We start from the raw sequence: 18,292 nt of genomic DNA, 5'->3' as shown, positions 1-18,292 counted from the left end.
GGAATGGGGTGGGGACTATGATTGCTCAGAATGAGAAGGGCAGACAGGAACTTGAAAGACCGGTGTGGGGGTATACCTGCCTTGCACCCCCCCAGAGGTCCTGGGGTTGTGGGGAGCAAGAGCTCCAGCTGAGGCACAGCCACTTTCCCCAGCCTTCCAGCCATGCTGTGCCCTGGAGCCCAGGAGGGGCTGGCCACCCGCCAGCCTGAGTGGAAATGTACCAGGGAAAAGGACCCTGTTGGGAGTCCTGGGAAGGGGTAAAAGACTGAGAACCTGGAAACAGCTGTAAAGGGGTCCATCCCAGCACTGCAGCACTCCCTCCCTCCTTCCTCACCCTCCTTCAGGTCACCCCATGTTCAAGTTCAAGCTCTACTTACAGTGGGGGAGGGGCATGTTGTGGGACAGACCTACAGAGGATGGGTATGAGGGGGTGAGGGGCATCTATGGCCTCCACGTCAGCAGGTGGGCCCCAGAATGTGGGGGCTGGGGTTGCTGGGACACCCTAACTATGGGAGGGTATGTATGTGTGTCCTCTGTGGTATTTCTAGGTGTGTGATGTGGGTCTGTTTATGTGTATGTGTGTGTTTGTGGTGCATGTATCTGTGTGTATGTGTTTCTGTGTATGACGTCTTTGAAGTGTGTGCATGTATGGTGTTTGCTGCGTGGTGTGTGTGTGTGTGTGTGTGTGTGTGTGTGTGTGTGTGTGGTGTGTCTGTGCTGTGAGTGGGATGAGAGTCTCAGAGCTGACGCTCAAGGTCCTCTTGACACAGAATCCTTGTTTGTCAAGGAGGAAAGGGAGAGAAGGGAGAAGGGAGGATCATGGGGAGGGAAAGAAGAAATGAAGGGATGGGGAAGCGGCGTGATGGGATGGGAGGCAACAAGGCGGAGGGAAGCAGGGAGGGGAAGGGGGTCGTCACTCGTTCTCAGGAAGCCGGGGTGCAAGACCACGCATCGCCGCCTTCCTTAGCCTCCGCAGGAGACCGGAGTGGAGAGTCCCCCCCTCCCCCACCCCTTCGGTCGGTCCCTGCCGGCGCCCCCGCCCTCTGCCCCAGCCACCCCGCGAGGAAAGTGCTTGGCTTTGGCGGGGCGGGGGGCGGGGGGCAGACGGAGGCAAGGATTTTCCAGCCACCTCCCAGCCTCTGTGCGCTGCACTCGGGACTCAATTTTCAGTGCTCGCTACTGACAGCGCCTTCAAAGCTTAGCAGTTTTGGTTTAATAACAAAAGGCCAGAAAGAGAAGTCGGGGGGCTGGGGACACCCCCCGCTCCCCCACGGTCCGGCCGCAGACTCATGCAGATGGCAGGAGGCGGCGCGGGTCCGCCGCTCGGTGCGGGGCGGGAGGCGCAGAGGCGGGCGACACCAGAGCCGCGCCACGGGAAAAGTTTCCGACCCTTTCAGCGACCAGCAGAGAAGTTTCAGCTGCGCCGGGCAGCGCCAAAGCCAGGCCAACACTGCCCCCGCGTGGACATGGTGCGGCACTGCAGCCGGCGACCAGACAGGGGAAACTGAGGTTCGGAGAGGGCGAGGTGGGATGCACAAGGTCACTGGGAGGAGATGCAGTAGAATCGGGCCTCTTCTGAGACCCACAGGCTCTCCAAGAAACAATTCTGTGGGGGAGGGGCATGAAAGTCCAGAAAAGGGGATGGAGGGAAAAGGTCATCCCAGGGATTGAAATCCTACTCCAGCCCCCTGTGAAGGGGGTGGTAGCACTGCCCCCAGCCCATCCCTCACAAGGTTTGTCCAAATTGTGCCTGGATCTGTCGCCTTTCTTCTGAAGCCAGGGCACCCCTTCAAAACCGGTCTCCCCCAACCACAAGCCATCCTGGCCCTAAAGACCCCCACCGTCTGCCCAGCCCAAATCCCACCCTTTTCCTATTCATCAGAGCGCCTGGCGGTGGATTCCTCGGCAGTTTCCTCACTGGCCGGGAGGTGGCGATAAAGACCTGGATCCTGGGCATGGAGAGAGGTTGAGGCCAAACCCCAGCTTCAACGAGTTTAGGACCTTCAAACTCTGTCCAGCGGGTTGGAACACAGTTGTGGCAGGGCCACATCTAGCAGGCAGACGTATGGGGTGGCACTGCTGGGTCAGTGCAGTGGTCAGATAAACTCCAAGCAGTACATGCCATCCAGTCTTTCACCACCTCCCCAGGAGGCTTTGAACACTGCCCTCCCCCCATGGCTAGGAGAGAAACACCTGACCCCAGCACAGCCAGATGCTTGCCCTCCAGGGACCAGATGGTGTGAGCCTGGCCTGGGGGACACAGAAGACAAATGTTTATGCACACACAGGGCTCTTTTCCCCCAGCCTGAATCAGGATGCCCTTACCTATAGTGAAAGGTCTGCAAGCAGCCTTTGCTTCCATCAAAGATGGAGGCTGGGGGCAGAGGTCAGGGCGGGTGGCTGTTTCATGTGTGGGCTGATCCAGATTGACAGAGCCTTGGTCCCAGGTTTGAGGCGCATGGCAGTGTCTCCCATCTTCCAGAAAAGTTCGACTTGGAACAAGCCCTGACCCCTGGGGATGCCTCGTCCCCACCCACCAGCCTCCTTCCCAGCTGTGATTCTGCCCCCTTCATCCCCTGGCCCAGGAACCCTGGAGACCAGCAATCAGGAACCTGGAGAGGCTTGTAGGATGAGATGTGCATTTATTTGCGGGGCAAGGAAGGCCTCTCCTCACCCCTGGCCCAAGTCCATGCCTGGGCTTGGCCTCCAGTGGCCATTCACTGCTGAGCCTGCTGCCGTGTTACAGAAGGCAGGCGGAGCTGGTATCCCTTAGGGGGTGCAGCAACAAGCGGGGCAGGAAGGACTCCTAGAGGGAAGAGGGGTACCAAGTGGGTGCTGTGGGGGCCTCCAGGTGAGAGATGGGCCCAGGGCTCAGGGGCATTCTACGCTGCAGTGCCAGGGGACAGACACTGCTGTCAACCCCATTTTACAGATGAAAGTGAAAACAAAAAGATAGTCTGCAAGTACGGAGCTGGGATCTGAACCAGGCAGCCCAACTCGAGAGTCCACCCCTTAGCCAAGAGTATAGGGAGGCTTTCCCCGGTGCCCCGGCCACCCCTCCAGGTGGCTGCAGGCTGCCAGCAAGTACTCACCAGTTTCTGGTTCCAGGAGCAGGGTGATTTGCCCGCCTGCTCCAGGGTGCTGTGGGTGCCCTGGAAGGTTTAGAGGTCTGTCTGCTGCCTCTGGGTGGTGGTGCTGGGGCTGAAGGGCAGGCTGCTGTTCATGACGGTGTCCTCAGAGAGGTGGCTCTGCAGCTCTGGGATGGGCCTGAGGGGGACAGGAGACTGTGAGCTGCATGGACCCCAAGGCCCAGGTCCACTCATGGGGCTGGCAGAGCCCTCAAGGGCCCAGACTTTCGGACTGCCCACTGCTGGACAGGGAGGTCTGTGGGGTGAGGAGGGGGATCCCCGGAAGTGCGCATGAATCCCATTCCCTTCCAGGAGCCTTAAAGTCAAGGCAGTCCCAGCTGAACAGGGAGCTGGCCTCGGCCTCCTGCTCGGCCCTGGGATACAGGGTTTTGGGCAAACTGTCCAGCCATTTCTCAACACTATCAAACACAGGCTCCCGTGCTGCCGACTGGGTGGCTGGCCCGTTCTCCATGCCCCGCTGGACTGGAGGAGAAAAGACATGGTGAGAGCTCTGCCCAGGAGGGGACACACACGCCCCCTCCCTCCCCCACAGGCAAGGCGGACAGAGCGTCTCCATGGAAACCCAAGCCTGCCCAGCAGCTCCTTCTGACTGTCTTCAGAGAAGGCTCCGATTTTAAAACTATCTTTTGTGACTGTTTCTGCCTTTATTACCCAGTCTGTGCTCCCCATACCCACTCTTGCTCCAGCCCAAAATGAACCCCCTTTTCCACAGTGGGAAGGTCAGTCACCCCACCACGAACGTCCAAGAGAGGATGCTGAGACTCCTGTGGGGATGGAGGGAGGTTCTGAGGGCTGGGGTTCTTTCCTGTCCAACAACTTCCCTTCTGGCTGGTCAGGGACCCCGAGGACGGAAAGGGCTCAGAAGTACCCACAGGCCCCACTCAGGCACCCTGCGGTGCAACCACAGCTCCCATGACCAGCAGCTGGCCAGAAAGTTCTCTCATGCCAGCCAACTGCCATCAGCATGAAACTGTTTCTCTGGGGCAGCTCCTTTCCTTAGTTTCCCAGAGTGGCCAGGGCCCCTCTGGCTTCTCTTCTTGGCTGCTGTGTCACCTGCTCTCAGGGCCTTCACTTTCCTATCAGACAACCAGAAGTTGGGCAAAATCACAGCTTCTGTCTCCAATTGCCTGTGACTCTTCGGGAGCTGGCTAGGGTCCCTCCTGAATCCACGAAAGTTCTGGATTTTTAAGGCTTTACCCATAGCTAGGCTTTGGGGCATCTGTTTCCTGAAACTGAAACTATAGATGCTCAAAAAATAGATGCAGGCTGTTGAGTGTTGGAGGCTCTGGGATCTGCTGGATCCTGAACGGAGAAGAGTCTGGGCAGATGGAGAAAGGTTATCCCAGAGCAAGGACACGTGATCTTCCCGCCTGCCTCTTGACACCAGAAAAACTGGAAACTGCCCAAACTGACAGACACTATCACATCCATCCCCAAAGGGCTGAGAGCAAACTTCTGCTGGGAAATCCAGGCCTAGGGTTCCCAGCTTCTTTGCCAGACCAGGTGGTGCCAACCTTCCCCGGGAGAGTGTTTTAATCTTCTGGAATTTACTGGGCACCTTCTCATGCACGTCTGCCTCCACGCATTTGGGAAGAAGATGCTTCTGGTGCTTTCCCACCTTCTCCAGCCCCTGGAGGCTGTGTGTGTGGCGGGCAGACTTTGGTTCAGGAGGCTGTGAGTGCCAGTTCCAAGGTGGGCAGGTGTGGCATGTGGGAAGCCTTGGCAGCAAGAAGTCCTTCATTGGTGGCCAGGCCTGGGCAGCTGTTGTTTCCTGGGCCTACACTGTGGCTGCTGCCTGGTGCCACCTGCTTTGGGACGCTTCTCCTGGACCTCGCTCCCTGTACGTGGTCCTTGAAGGTTACCCTGACATCCTCTCAAGAGGCCAGTTCAGGAACCTCCTCTGCAGGGTCAGTGGCCTCTTGGTCTTTGCAGGCTGGCCCCTTACTTCCAGGACCCAGGGCCGCAGCCTCTACTCTCCCAGGTCCAGGCTGGAACTTTCTGGAGTCCCGGGGCTCCCCATCCTGTCTGCTCTGTGCACAGCTGCGCTCCCAATAGCGGAGCGCCATATCCCGTAGGGTCTCCTCAGCAAAACACACTCGGAATGGACAATACGCCTGCGATGCCCTGAGCCTTCCCCAGAGGAGCTGTGGGGGAGAATGGTCTTGAACTTAGGGGCCTGTATACCATGGGCCCTGCTGAAAAAGGCGAGAGGGACATGGGAGGGCTGTACTGGGAACTGAGCCCCCAGGCCCCTACTCCACCTGGACAACACACATCCACCATACAAGCTCACTGTGTGATTCTGACAGACACACAGACACAGCAGCTGGCCTTCTCTGAGTACTTCCTGCCTGCCAGGCAATGGACCAAGCATAGCATTCAGCATCCCACCAAGCTCCTATTTTACAAATGAGGAAACTGAGGCACAGAGATGTTTTACAACTTGCCCAAGGTCACACAGCTGGTAAGAGGTGAAGCCAAACTTTGAATCCTGGTTCCAGAGCCGGCACTTATATATCAGGTACTTCAGCAGAGAGAATCAGGATATGAACTCAGGAGTCAGGCAGTCCTGGGTTCCAAGCCTCTTTTGAGCTTCTGTTTGTTTACCTGTAAAGTGGGATCATTGTCACGCCCACCATACAGAGCTGTGTGGAGAGAAAATGGATTGCAAAGTGGCCTGCTGAGGGTCTGCAGGGCCAGGGGTGAACATCTCTAACTAGGAACTGTTCTTGTTATAATCGTCAGTCTCCATTACGCCCCTTCCCAGCAGCGGGACCTTCAGCAGACACCCTCAAGTCTCCATTTCACAGTTTTCCCCTTTAAACTATGTATTCTATATTATAGGCACAATAATAGCCTCCTGAAAGAGTATGGTGAGCACCAAATTGCTTATATGAGGCATCTAGTCCAGGGCCAGTGCTCTCTAAAGGGAATCTGTTATTGTTACATTTATTGTTATTAATTTCCGTGGCAAGGGCAAAGCTGTAGGAGGGCCTGCCTGATCCATCCACGGCTCCGTCATTCATAAATGCCGTGCTCGACCTGAAGTATATGCATATTGCTGCATCTGCATCCATGTACCTGACCACACATCTGTGTGGGCCCAAAGGGGGTGCTTTTTATCAGCCCACTAAGTGTCCAAGACTGTGCCTGGCTACGGACATCGTACCTACTTATCCAACAGTGGTCAGCGTATCAACGGCCACCCGGTGCTGGCCTCCGGGCCAGGCCAAGGCACTCTCCAGCTCTGCCCACGGGTCTGAAATCTCAGCTGCTCCTCAAAGGCTGCTGGAACCTGTTCTAATGCACCCTGGAGTCTCCCTCCCCTCTAGGGCCGACCAGGGAATCTCACACGTGGGAACGTGCTCAAGGATTGGCTATTGAATATGGGACACTGTGAATGTGTCTGTCCCTGAGGTCTCTGACATCTGAGACCATGAGTTCCATACTTGTGTTTGCTATGTCTTGTGAGAAGGGATGTGTTTATTTGGCCTGATTGATTTAAAGTTCCTGGATTGGCAAATGTGTTTCATTTCTGGCACCGACTCTGATCCATCAGTGGTGTCTGCTTGGAGCACTGTGTCAGGAAGGGTGCTGAGGCTCAGTGGGGAAAAGTGCTGTGATCAATTAATACCATCTGTCATGGGTCCAGGACGAGAAGGAATGGCATGTATGTTGTGCATTTACTCTCCCTGGTCTTTCAACTCGTGGGCAATGCTCTTCACCCTTCACCCCTGTTTAAGCTGGAGGAATTTTTTCTGCATTCCTTCCCTCCTCCATTAGAGTTATAGCACCGAGGCCCAGGTGAGCCCTAATGCCCAGGCTCCTCTCCTACCTTCATCCCTAATTTTTTATTGCCCCCAATATTTAACATAGAGTAAAATGTAATAAATGTTAGAGGAAGAAATGGAGGAATGAGTGATGGGATGGGTAAAAGGACTGAAGACTGGTGGGTGAGCGGGTGGACAGACGGATGAACTGCTGGGTGAATCAAGGAAAGGTCTGAGTAGAAGGACTGGGTCTTAGGAGGAAGCGTAGATGTACGAGTGGGTGAATGAATAATTATGTAGATGGGTATGTGCACTTGTAGATGGCTGCATGACTAGATTAGAGATGAATAGTATCCTGGGTTTATGAGTGGATAGAAAGATTTGTAAAGGATTGATCTACAAATTGGATTCATGGATGGATGGATGGATGGATGGATGGATGGATGGATGGATGGATGGAGAGAATTGTGGGAGCTTGTGAATGGATGGATGACTGACTGGATAGATGGATGGTTGGATGGAGGTTCATGAATAGGTTGTAGAAGACCTGGATCACAGATAAGGTGTATGAAAGGATGGATGGGTGAATGGGAAAACGAATATATGAATGGATTCATGGGTGAATTATGATTGTGTTGTAAAAGACCCAATTAACGGATCCATGGATTCATGGATGTTGATGGATGATCCTTGAACGGGTTGGGAGAAAACCTGATTCATGGATAGGTCTATGTAATGATGAGTGAGTGGGTGGATGGGTGGATTCATGGATGGATTATGAATGAATAAGTGAAAGAATAGGTGGATAGATAGGTGAGAGACAGAGGAAAGGAAGGAAGGAAAGAAATGCTCTTTCTCTCCACTCCCTACCCTCATCCTCCCATAACTGGCTAGTTGGCCTTCTTGATCTTGGTCAATCGTGCGTGATCTTTCCTCAGCGGCCCCAGGGTAGGTACTGATGGAGCAAAATCTCCTTAGGACTATTCTGAAAGTATGATGTCTGGCCCCTTGAAGACAAAGAGGCCACATCTGGCATGAGTGGTCAGGGTCCTCCACCTTCGGAGCGTCGGTGACAACACTGTCCCCACCAGCAGGTCACCGACACTTACCTCAGGTCTAGGAGGAAGGAACAGTTGGGACGCGGAGGACGGAGGATGTAGGCCGTGCTCTGACTGACACACCCCTTTGAGGTTGAGATTCTGAGGATGCCGGGAGCCAGGAGGTGGTGGAAATAGTTACGAACCTTTGCTTGGGGACAGTCCTTACTAGGGTCTTCCTACTTTTATGACCTTGGGCCTCAGTTTCCTCATCCTTACCACTGAGGCAATGAGAAACCCGCCCTCAAAGGGTGGTTCTGTGCAAGGTGGTGGGCCCCACCCACCCATGACTCAGCCCCGCCCTTGCCCTGCCCCCTGGGGATCTAAGCAGGGCGTCACTCGGTGGCTGTGGCTGCTGGACGCAGTGGGCCCCCATCTGGCACAGGAACTCCTGGAATCTGCTAGAGGGGACCTTTCCTAGGTGGGCACCCAAGGAGTCCTGGGCCTCCCTGGCCGAGCCCCTCCAGGAGACCTCGCACTCTCCGGATTTGGGGAGCTGGGACCCCAGTGTCCGGGATATGCTGGCCCAGAGCAGGGGCGACGGCAGTAGCGGCCTTAGCCCTGTCCTGTTAGGCGCTGCCGGCTGGGGCACGATGGGCAGGGCGGGAAGGCGCGGCACGGTGCTCCAGACGCCCACCCCAGGTTTTGTGGGCGACTCGCCGCTGGAGGCCTGCCACCCCTCGGCGCCGCCCCCGGAGGCCCTTCAGTCCCCCCATCTTTTTGCTCCAGCGGCTGGTCGGAGCTCATGTGAAGGCAGCCTAGGCAGAAGAGGGTCTCTCCTTCCGCGATCGCCCTTGCTGGGGAACCCCTCGGGCTCCATCTGCTGGGGGCGGGGGTTGGGGAGACGCCGCCGCGTGAATGACCCTGCGCTCAGCTCAGGACCTTCTCACGCCAGTGGGGGCAGGGGGTGCCGTGTGAAGTGGAGAGGAGAGCATAGGCCAGCCCCCGGCCATAGTGCCCAGAGCGGGGAACCGTGGTCTGGGGGTAATAACATCTCTGGCTCGCCAGGCACTGAGTGGCTTTAGGCTAGAGCTCTCCGACCCTCTTGTTTCCTCCCTTGGAAAATGGTGACGGTAAGAGTACCACCTTTTTGAGTTGCTGTGACGTTCAACTGAGCGAGCACACACGTAAATGGCTTAGAATAGTGTCAGGCACTGTCGTAAGTGCTCAACAGACACAAGCTGCTATTATTATGATGGTTTTTAAATTATTACTGAGGATTTAGTCTCAGCTCCACTACTTAATAGCTTTATAACCTGGGGCAAGCCAACTGATGAACTCCACTCAGTGGCCTCATCTGCAGAATGGGGATAACAGAGGACCTGCTCCTTTGTAAGAGTGAAATACCGACCGACCTGGTAGAGAGCACGACCTGGTAGAGAGCACTTAGCACGTCCGGGTGTCAAGTCCTGGAGGCTGTTACTGTTTTAGCACTTGTTCTCCTGGTCCCCTGGGAATTAGGAAACCTGGAAGCTGCTCAGCATCTGTCTCCTGCTGGGACCTCGGACCCCCTTGGGTGGGGAGCTTGTTGAAAATACAGATGCCCCAGATTCTGATTTAGAAGGTCTGGGGTGGGGCCAAGACACATATATTTTAACAAACTCCCCCTTTATAAGAGAGAGCCCCAGACCTGCCCCCAGCTTCTGACACTGGGGTCTCAGAGCCTGCTTCCTCCGCACCACACCCCACTCCCAGATGCAGTCAGCTATGAGCTGGCTCCTAGTGACATACGCACCCTACTGAGGCTTCAGGGCCGGGCCAAAGAAGGTCCCAGTGAGTTTAGAGGCCCCTACAGGTGGCTGGTACTGGGGGGAGCCCATCTTCCTGGCCTGGTCCCTCTGCTGGCCCCTCCCTGCTGCCTTAAGGACCTCTTCAGACTCATTGTGACCTGCCCCTCACCCAAGGTCATGTGAGGAGCAGTGGGCACTGAGGCTGGGGACAGAGGGAGGGTCTGTTGTACAGGCTGCCAAGGCTGCAGTTACAAGGGGGCAGGGAGAGGGGTGGAACTCCTGACCAGGACAGTCAGGCCCAAATCAGGGATGGAAGGCCCAGGGTTCAGCTTCCCGCTCCAGATCTGGGAGGCCCATGTGAGGTATGTTGAGGCTGATGTCTCTGGAAGTAGAACTTCCACTGGAAGGCTGGGCAGCATGAATGCAGTAGGCCCGGAATCTAAGAGAATCAATTTCAACTCCTTGATCTGCTTCTGTGTGCTGTGCGATGCTGGACCTTTCTCAGGGCACCATGGTAAAATGGACTATTGTACCCCATGTGTGACTCTTGTTTGGCAAGGGGCATGGAAGAAGCTTGTATTGTGAAATTCGAGTGGGGACACGGGTAATTTGGACCAGCAATTTCACTGGCATGGTATAATTTTACAATTTGAAAATGGACAAAAAAAGACTTTGTAATTTAAATTACAAGGCGTCTGCCCGGAGGAGGCACCACAGACTATGTATTCCATTTCTGCAAATACTCCTCAGCCTCAGCCAGGGATGGAAGGTGTAGGGAAAGGACTTCCTCTTCCGTTGACAGAAAAAAAGGTAGGGGTGGATTTTTAGGCACCCCTAAAAGAGCTAAGCTCAGAGCTGCCCTCAAATAAGATTACAGACACTGAGGATTTATCCCCTTCCCTTAGAAACGTGGAAAATGAAGCTTGGGAAGGGACCCAAGGCTCACCTGGAGTATTCTAGAGAGGGTGCCAAATAATATGGACATAGATTTAGGGGACTCCGCTGCAGGTGGGACTTTTCAGCAGCCCCCACATAGTTTTCACTTCTTTAGAGCAAACACACTTTAAGCACCTCCTGTGTGCAACGCCCAGAGGAAGGCACTGTCAATAAGACTAGGATATCAGTTTAGGAAAAATGAAGTTAGGATGTATGTTTTCGTTGTAAGAGCTACAAGCTAAGGGCTGAGGGCTTGCCGTGCGATATCCCACAAATTTAACCGTCAGAGCGTTGCAAGGTGACTAATTATTACATCTGTCTGGCAGAAGAGGAGAATGAGGCTTGAAGAACTTCACAAGGTCTACATACCTGCAAACTCAAATGTCCATCAAGGTGCTTCAGGGACGCTCAAGAATTTCTATATATGGGAGGATCCGAAAGAAGGGCAGCCTTTTTGGAATGGAAAATTCATGGACTTGTTCTGCTTGATTGGGGTGGTAAACCCTTGGCATGGCTAAGGGTATTTCTTTTTTCTTCTTTACGTTTTGGATCTGTATATTAAGATACTACTGTTATGGGTGGGATTTGAGGAATAAGGCTCCCCCTCTTTTTACCCAGTAGAAAACCCACAGAACACTCGTTTTTAAAAGTCCAGCCTTAAACCCTCCAAATGAACTGGTACACGTGCTGGAGGCGGGAGAGGGTCGGTGTTGCGGCTCTTCTAAGTCTGGGACGTCCTTCCAGGGACAGAAATGTCAAGCTAGGTCAGAAGCCTATGGGCGGGGCAAGCCAATTGCGGGGCGGAGCCAGCCGTGACCCCGCCCCTCGGCGCACCCGGAAGTTACGTGTGCGGACAAAGGCAGCGCGCGCCGCGAGGTGTCGCGTCTGGCAGTGGTCTGACGGAGGTGGTTGTGGGCTTGTGGGGTCTTCGCTGCCGCCGTCCTCCCTTCCACTTCCCCATCCTCTTCTCCCGGGTCCCGGGAGGCCCCGCCCGGGGTGAGTAGCGCGAGGCGGAGTAGGGGGCGGCGGCCGCCGGGAGAGGTGAGGCCTCGACCTCCGACTGCCTCGCCGCCCTGAGGCCCCGGCTCGTTACGTGACCCGGCGCGAATCGGCCGGGGCCCCACGTGCGCGCTCTGGGAAGGTCTGTGGGTCTGACCCGGGCCACGGGTGGGGGTAGAGGAGGAAGGCCGGGGCACCCAAAGCCTGGGCCGAGCGCTCCTCCCGCCGGTCCCTGGGCCGCAGCAAGCCCCCTTTCCCCCTTTCAGCCTCAGTTTCCCCTGTGAGAAACGGGGATAAGGAGAGCACCCACTCGGAGGGTGGGTGCCAGGATACAGTAAAATGCTCAGTTCAGAGACGGGCACACGGCGCTGCCCGTTGCATAGGAGTTGCTGTCACATTTCACCTTGGACCCAGCCGGTTAAAGGCCTGACACCGGTGCCGCTCAAAAAACAATCCGCCAAGAGCCCTTGGAGCCAAGGTCAGGGTGTTTGCGGAGAGGCTGTCATATCGAAAGGCCCAGGCCTTGCTGCCCATCGACTGTGTGATCTCTCAGGACCCTGGTTTCTCTGCACAGTAAGGGATAGAAACAGCCGGTGTCAGGCCTGCCCCTGGGGAAGGGCCGTACTGCAGAGGCCGGGATGTACAGAATCCTTGCCCAGTGAGATGCCCTGGGCGGCTGGGGCCTTGACTGGTTAAGATGTCTGGGTTCCCAACTCATTCTGTTCCTGGTTTCCGGTGTGTGTGTGTACTTTAAGGCACCCCACTCCTTTAGTGGAGTGGTTTTTATGTCTGTAAATGGGGCTGTGGCGGGGTTGAAGGTACATGTGGAATGCTTCAGTGGAGACCAGGAGCCATAGAGTCACAAAGGCAGCATCTCCAAAATCTGCAGTCTTTCTGTGCTTACAGGCTGAGGAGTCCCCACCCCGCCCTGCAGACTCAAGAGTTGTTTGTGGCTGCTGGATGGCCCTCCCAGCATAACTGGGATAACCCCTTAGGTGTGGCCAACACTCTACAATGTATGGGGCCCTTCAGTGCATTTTTCTCATTTGATCTTCACAATTGGCCGAAGGAAGTGACAGGAATCTCTTTTGACAGAGATTAGAAATCTGTGGTAATGTGCGCCTGGCACTGTATGGATCCCCGTCTGCTTTTCTATCCACATTTAATCATCACAGCCTTCCCATACAGTCAGTATTGCTGCTCCCATTTTATAAAGAAACGTACGTCCCTGAGCTCAAGTGTTTTATGTGAGCTTACACAGCCGGTGAGCAGCAGAGCCAGGATTCAGACCTGGTTCATCTGGGCCTTTGTTTAAAAGTCCTCCCCTCCGCTTTTTTTGGTTTGTTTTCCTTTCTCCTTCCTTCTCTTTCTTTTTCATAGACCTCCCGACCATTTTCATATGTCCAACTGCAGTCACACAGATCCAAGAACAGGCCCTGTGCAGCAGGCTGCGAGGAGGAGGGAGGTAACTGCAGGCAGCCTTGGGCCTCCTGTTGCTTCCCGGCTTTTCCTTAGAGCCTGGAAATGACATGGATGGGATGACTGCCAGGCACGGCAGTGACAGTTCAAACACCATTCTCTTCCGTGGATCCCGGGGAAAGAGAGGTAGCTGGGGCAGCCAGTCAGCTGTTCCCCTAAACACCTTGGAGGGGGAGCAGGAGGTGGCCGGATGACCACGAACAATGCGCAGATACAATCTACCAGTTCACTGTGAGCAAAGGCTTTCTCCCTTCCCCTCCCCGCCAGCCTAGCGCGCACACAAAGCCAGATGTGCCCAGGCCCCTTCCCCAGCTCCTCACTGTGGTCTGGGCAGAGTGGAGGACTTCCCGCTGTTTGACTGACAACCCGCTGTTCTCTCAGACTCCTAGGGACCTCCCGCCTGCTCCAGTCTGGACACCGGGAAGCAAAGTGTAGACAGGGCCCCAGGAGTCATGTTTACTAATGAGTCAGCTGTTAGAACAAATGTCAAAGTTATACTTGCCATTTCCCAGCCTAGATGTGCCTCCCTGGCTTATTCCTAGAATCTGCCTGTAAGTGGAATTCTTGTAAATTAGATTATGCAGGGGACCTTGACATTTAAAGGAATCATGTTATAAGGCTTTTGGTAAAGCAAAAAATCACATCGTCGGTAATGGCCTTCAGTGTTACCAGTTTTGAATGGTCAGATTTTTGTCGGTGGGATTTTCTTAAAAGTGGGAAATGGCTGTAGCTGCACAAAGCTCATTATTTGATTCACTCAACAACCAGTTAGCAAACACCCACCTTGTATCACGTGCTGGGCTAATGATGTACAAAGTAATGACCCTCGCCCAGGAAGCTTACATCTGGGGAAGGAAGGCAAACAGCTAGGCAGAGAGAGTACAGCAAGGTAAGTTTTATTTATTTAAAATGAAAAGATTTATTCTGTTCATTTAATAGGCAGTGAACTTTTTGTTGAATACCTACATGCCATGTGTGATGGAAGAGAAAGACAGTGATACATGTCAGGGTGTCACCTCTTGGCTGCTGCCCTGTCTGCCATTCGGAAGGATTCCTCCATCCTTTGAGTTTCCACGGCACTTCTGGGCTCAGTGAGAGCCCTCATTGTTTCCGCCTGTGTTTCAGTGGGTTCCATTTTTGCTGCCTCTCCTACTGGACAGGGGGCTGGACTTTCTGTTGACAAGCTCACAGCAACTAGGACAGTGCCCATGCGGGGTGAGCGTTTGTTGAGGAGTGCCAGTGCCTCAGAGTAGATCCATGATGTGGCCAGGCGGGCTGAGTGTGGAGCTGCTGAATGGCCCCTCTCCTCTGTCCTCCGTCCTGAGTGGCGCGGTGGGACTGAGCTCGCTGCCAGGGTCCCTGCTGTTGCTCTGTGGTCCTCTTCTGTCCATTCTGGGAACAATCTCCTGTCTGTCTGCTTTCGCTCTTGCCCCTACGGTTCACACAGCTGCCAGCACAGTCTTCCAGAAACTCACACCTTCTCATGTCACTCCCTGCTTAACCTAGAGTCTTTCAAGCTCATTGCTCTTTAGGGTGAAATCTAAACTCCTAAATGGGACCCATAGGACCTCGAGTTTCCAGTTGCAAGGGCTCTGTGCGCGCTCTCTTCTTCCTGGAGCAGTCTTCTCGGCCCGTGTGCTGAGCCGAGCCTTCCTCATCCTTCATTTCAGCTGATGCATCACTTCCCCAGGGGGGCCTTCCCTCACCCCAGCAGAGTTAGGTTCCTCTGGGGTGTGCTCTGCTCACGTCTTGTGCTTCTGTGTTGCCCCACCAGTTGTGACTGTGTCTGTAGCTGTTTTCCTTCTGGCCATCTCCTGGGTTCATAGCACGGGGCCTGGCACAAAGTCCCAGCTCATTGTTCAAGAAGGACTGGACTCCACTTGTTGCTGACGAGTGAGGGGAAGGGAGGTGTGGGTGCTGCTCAGGCCCCTCCCAGGATCAACCGGAACGCCCACTGTAAGAGGCTTGGGCTCCTCACTTTGCTGTCCTTTCTCTTAAGTGTAGATCAGGGTTCTCTTGTACCCTGGGGTCAGAAGCCATTGAGCAAGGTATATGTAGAGTAAGGAAAGAACTAGAAGCCAGAACTCTGCGTCTCCTGCTCTGATATGAAGATAGCTTTGCAAAATGACTTGAATGCAAGAGACAGAAGGCACTGATCTCCAAGGCGTGGCAGTAGATTAGGGGACACTGGACACTCTGCACCAGGCAGGAGTGCGTGACCAGCGAAGCAGGGTGTGAGCCCGGAGTCCTCAGCTGGGCTGATCGTCTGCCTTTTTTCATTCAGGAGGCGCTGTTGCTGAGTTTGGTATCTTAGCAGAGACGTGGTTGGTGCCAGCATGACGAGCGAGGTGATAGAAGATGAGAAGCAATTCTATTCGAAGGCCAAGACATACTGGAAAGAAGTCCCACCGACCGTGGACGGCATGCTCGGGGGGTACGGCCACATCTCCGCCATCGACATCAGCAGCTCCCGGAAGTTTCTGCAGAGGTTTCTGAGGGTAGGCAGGTCTGGTGTGCTCTCCAGGAGGAGAGAATGTGGCGCTGGTGCCACGTCTTCCGTGTCCCGCTGCAGGGTCTTCGGTCATCTACCGGTGGCTGCCACCCAGGCCTGGAAGGACGGGGGTGGGGTGGGGGGTTGTGGACTGTGGACTTTGCCTCGAGGCTACCAGACAGGCACTGGGGGACTCCCGGGTGCCAGAACTGAGTCGTCTCCCCTTGAACTGTCCAGTTCTACCCGGGATGAAACCTTTGCTCTCGGGTCATGTTCGTGGACATTGGGCTGTTCTGCTGCAGGCAGGCTCCGGGTTACTGGCCCCCAGCGAGACCCTCCCTTTCCAGGCGGGCATCTGCGTGGCTGGAGCCTCCCTGGGCCTGCCCCCTTCTTCTCTCCCTTACCAAGCCCCACAGGCTGCTTGCCCCAACCCCTCTGCCCGGTGTCTCTCCTCCACCCCCTTTCCATCTTCCCAGATTTGTTAAAAGCCCATGTTCTCTGATGACCCTCCTATTGTCACTGCTCACATTTTCTTCTCCACTCTGTCCTTTGAATGGGTCTCAGGAGTGAGGGAAGCTGAATGCACCCATTCTAGTCAGCACGTTCAGGTAGACGCTGCCTTTCATTTCAGAAATGTGTGGCCTGGAAAAAGAATGTGCCATGCTCACGCCCACTGACGACCCCCTGGTGCCAGCTGCCAGCCTGTGCCTGGTCCAGATCTGAGTGATTCCAGGGGCTCGTGAGGGACGGCCCCTTCGCAGTGCCAGGGCGCCTCTGGCTGCCTCCCCTGGCTGACAGTGTCCGCCTCCCCTGTTTTAGGAAGGCCCAGACAGCACGGGCACCTCCTGCGCCCTGGACTGCGGCGCCGGCATTGGGAGGATCACCAAGCGACTGCTCCTGCCACTCTTTGCAGTGGTGGACATGGTGGACGTGACCGAGGACTTCCTGGTCAAGGCAAAGACCTACCTGGGTGAGGAGGGCAAGAGGGTGCGGAACTACTTCTGCTGTGGCCTCCAGGACTTCAGCCCGGAGCCGAACTCTTACGACGTCATCTGGATCCAGTGGGTGATAGGTGAGCACCTGCTCCGCGTCCCCGTGTCCTGCAGCCTCTGGCTGTGGAGTTGGGGGCTCCCCCGGGGGCCTGGAGCCAGTGCTCCCGCAGCGGGCGGGCCAGTGGGGCCCCTCCAGTCCCCCGGTGCTCCCAGGACCCTGGGACACTACCTGAAAGGTACATCTTCCATGATTTGGTCTAACTCAGTACCCACTGCAACCCGTTGGGGGGGGCATTTTGTTGAAAAAATGTGAACGACCAGTAACTTACTGTATTCAAAGACTGTGGACAGAAGTTTTTATAAAAGGGTTTTTTTTAATCAGAGGAAAACTCGAAGCCTTAGCTCTCCCTGTTGTTGAGAGCAAGGAACACTGTCCCTCCCCGGCGCCCTGCTAGGGACACACTGGGTCTGGCCCCGTAGCTGTGGTCCCAGAGCCTGTCTGGAGCTTTAACATCGGGAGGGGACTGTTTGGTACATTCCCTGACCCAGGCCTCGGAGGCTGGGTGGCCTGTGCTGTCAGGTGTCGGGCAGGGCCTGGAAATCACCCAGTCAGGGCGAAATCCCAGCTGCGTACTTCACAGCCGCACTTGGATGGGTGACTTCCTAGCCCGGGGTTTCGTAAACCCCTCAGGACTCTGAGAGCCAGCGCGGGCGGCAGGTGGCGGCCTGTGTGCCGGCCCCTCGCCCTGCTGCCCACGCCCCTGCCTTCCCCAGGCCACCTGACCGATCAGCACTTGGCTGAGTTCCTGAGGCGCTGCCAGCGGGGCCTCCGCCCCAACGGCATCATTGTCATCAAAGACAACATGGCCCAGGAGGGCGTCATCCTGGACGACGTGGACAGCAGCGTGTGCCGCGACCTCGAGGTCGTGCACAGGATCATTCGCAGCGCCGGCCTCAGCCTGCTGGCCCAGGAGCGGCAGGAGAACCTTCCCGATGAGATTTACCACGTGTACAGCCTCGCCCTGAGATGAGCAGGGGCCGGCAGGACGGGGACCAGTGCAGGGGTGGGGGGCTGGTGCCGCTGCTGCCCAGAGGCTCCATGTCGATGGGGGCCACTCAGGACACCTGCCTGCCATCCACTCACAGCCTCTTCCCGAGGACCCAGCGGGCGGGGTGCCGCTGTGGACAGCGAGGTAGGAGCCTGGCTCTGCTGCCCCAGGGCGGGACTGGGCAGTGCGGGCCTGTGCGTCGCCCACGCCAGGGCCCCTGGTGCTCCCCATGTGGGGATACGGTGATCCGTCAGGAGCGGAGAGCTGGAGCTCCGTTACCACCGGGCCTTCCAGCCACAGGCCTGGCTGCCTTAAGAGGAAGAAAAGCTCCCTTAACGTGGCTGTTGAGGACACCCCCTGGGGGAGGAGCGGGCTGCCAGCAGCCTGCCGTGTGGAGTGGCTGGTGGGAAACTCACGCTCTGAGTCTGCTTTGACTATGGGGGCCTGGTGTCCTGAGTGGGGTCGTCACAACAGCCTGCAACAAGGGGAGAAGCCGGCGGCCTCGCTCTTGGCGGGCGTTTCCAGTCAAAAATAAAAGGGTGACCCCAGTGCTGTGAAGGCCCTGCCTGTCTGAAGTGGTGCTTTACTTTATGGGACAAG

At 55.7% G+C, this 18,292-nt stretch overlaps 2 protein-coding genes and 1 long non-coding RNA gene across 6 annotated transcripts; 1 reads left to right on the top strand and 2 right to left on the bottom strand.

The window, feature by feature from the left end:
• Nucleotides 1-2,080: 2,080 nt before the first annotated feature.
• Nucleotides 2,081-12,215, bottom strand: C16H9orf50 (chromosome 16 C9orf50 homolog). The gene is given in 13 exon segments (XM_088793123.1): nucleotides 2,081-2,776; nucleotides 2,779-2,806; nucleotides 3,093-3,384; nucleotides 3,473-3,611; nucleotides 5,095-5,259; nucleotides 5,262-5,500; nucleotides 5,757-5,794; nucleotides 7,819-7,874; nucleotides 7,877-7,926; nucleotides 8,029-8,102; nucleotides 8,324-8,599; nucleotides 11,528-11,825; nucleotides 12,085-12,215. Coding segments are annotated over 13 exon segments (1,845 nt in total). The 3' UTR covers nucleotides 2,081-2,717.
• NTMT1 (N-terminal Xaa-Pro-Lys N-methyltransferase 1) lies at nucleotides 11,520-18,254 on the top strand. 4 transcript variants are annotated; one of them, XM_019728816.3, is made up of 4 exons: nucleotides 11,520-11,678; nucleotides 15,445-15,594; nucleotides 16,471-16,723; nucleotides 17,418-18,254. In XM_019728816.3, exons 3-4 carry the CDS (start codon nucleotides 16,573-16,575, stop codon nucleotides 17,672-17,674), a joined length of 408 nt encoding a protein of 135 aa, XP_019584375.1. In that variant the 5' UTR covers nucleotides 11,520-11,678; nucleotides 15,445-15,594; nucleotides 16,471-16,572; the 3' UTR covers nucleotides 17,675-18,254. The 4 variants fall into 4 exon arrangements, with proteins under 4 accessions (XP_019584375.1, XP_019584369.1, XP_019584372.1 ...); XM_019728810.3 differs by having other exon boundaries at nucleotides 15,445-15,658; XM_019728813.3 differs by lacking the exon at nucleotides 11,520-11,678 and adding an exon at nucleotides 13,174-14,049 and having other exon boundaries at nucleotides 15,445-15,658.
• On the bottom strand, nucleotides 14,040-16,475 carry LOC148754941 (uncharacterized). The gene is made up of 2 exons (XR_016019149.1): nucleotides 16,179-16,475; nucleotides 14,040-15,768 (listed from the first exon to the last, which is right to left on the bottom strand). It is a non-coding gene; the product is annotated as an uncharacterized LOC148754941 (long non-coding RNA).
• Nucleotides 18,255-18,292: the final 38 nt, after the last annotated feature.

Source organism: Rhinolophus sinicus, chromosome 16 (genome assembly GCF_057876585.1).
Source record: "Rhinolophus sinicus isolate RSI-liver-muscle chromosome 16, RSI-T2T, whole genome shotgun sequence".
Lineage (NCBI taxonomy): Eukaryota > Metazoa > Chordata > Mammalia > Chiroptera > Rhinolophidae > Rhinolophus > Rhinolophus sinicus.
The sequence above is the reverse complement of the archived record's forward strand: the minus strand, read 5'-3'. Positions and strand labels throughout refer to the sequence as shown.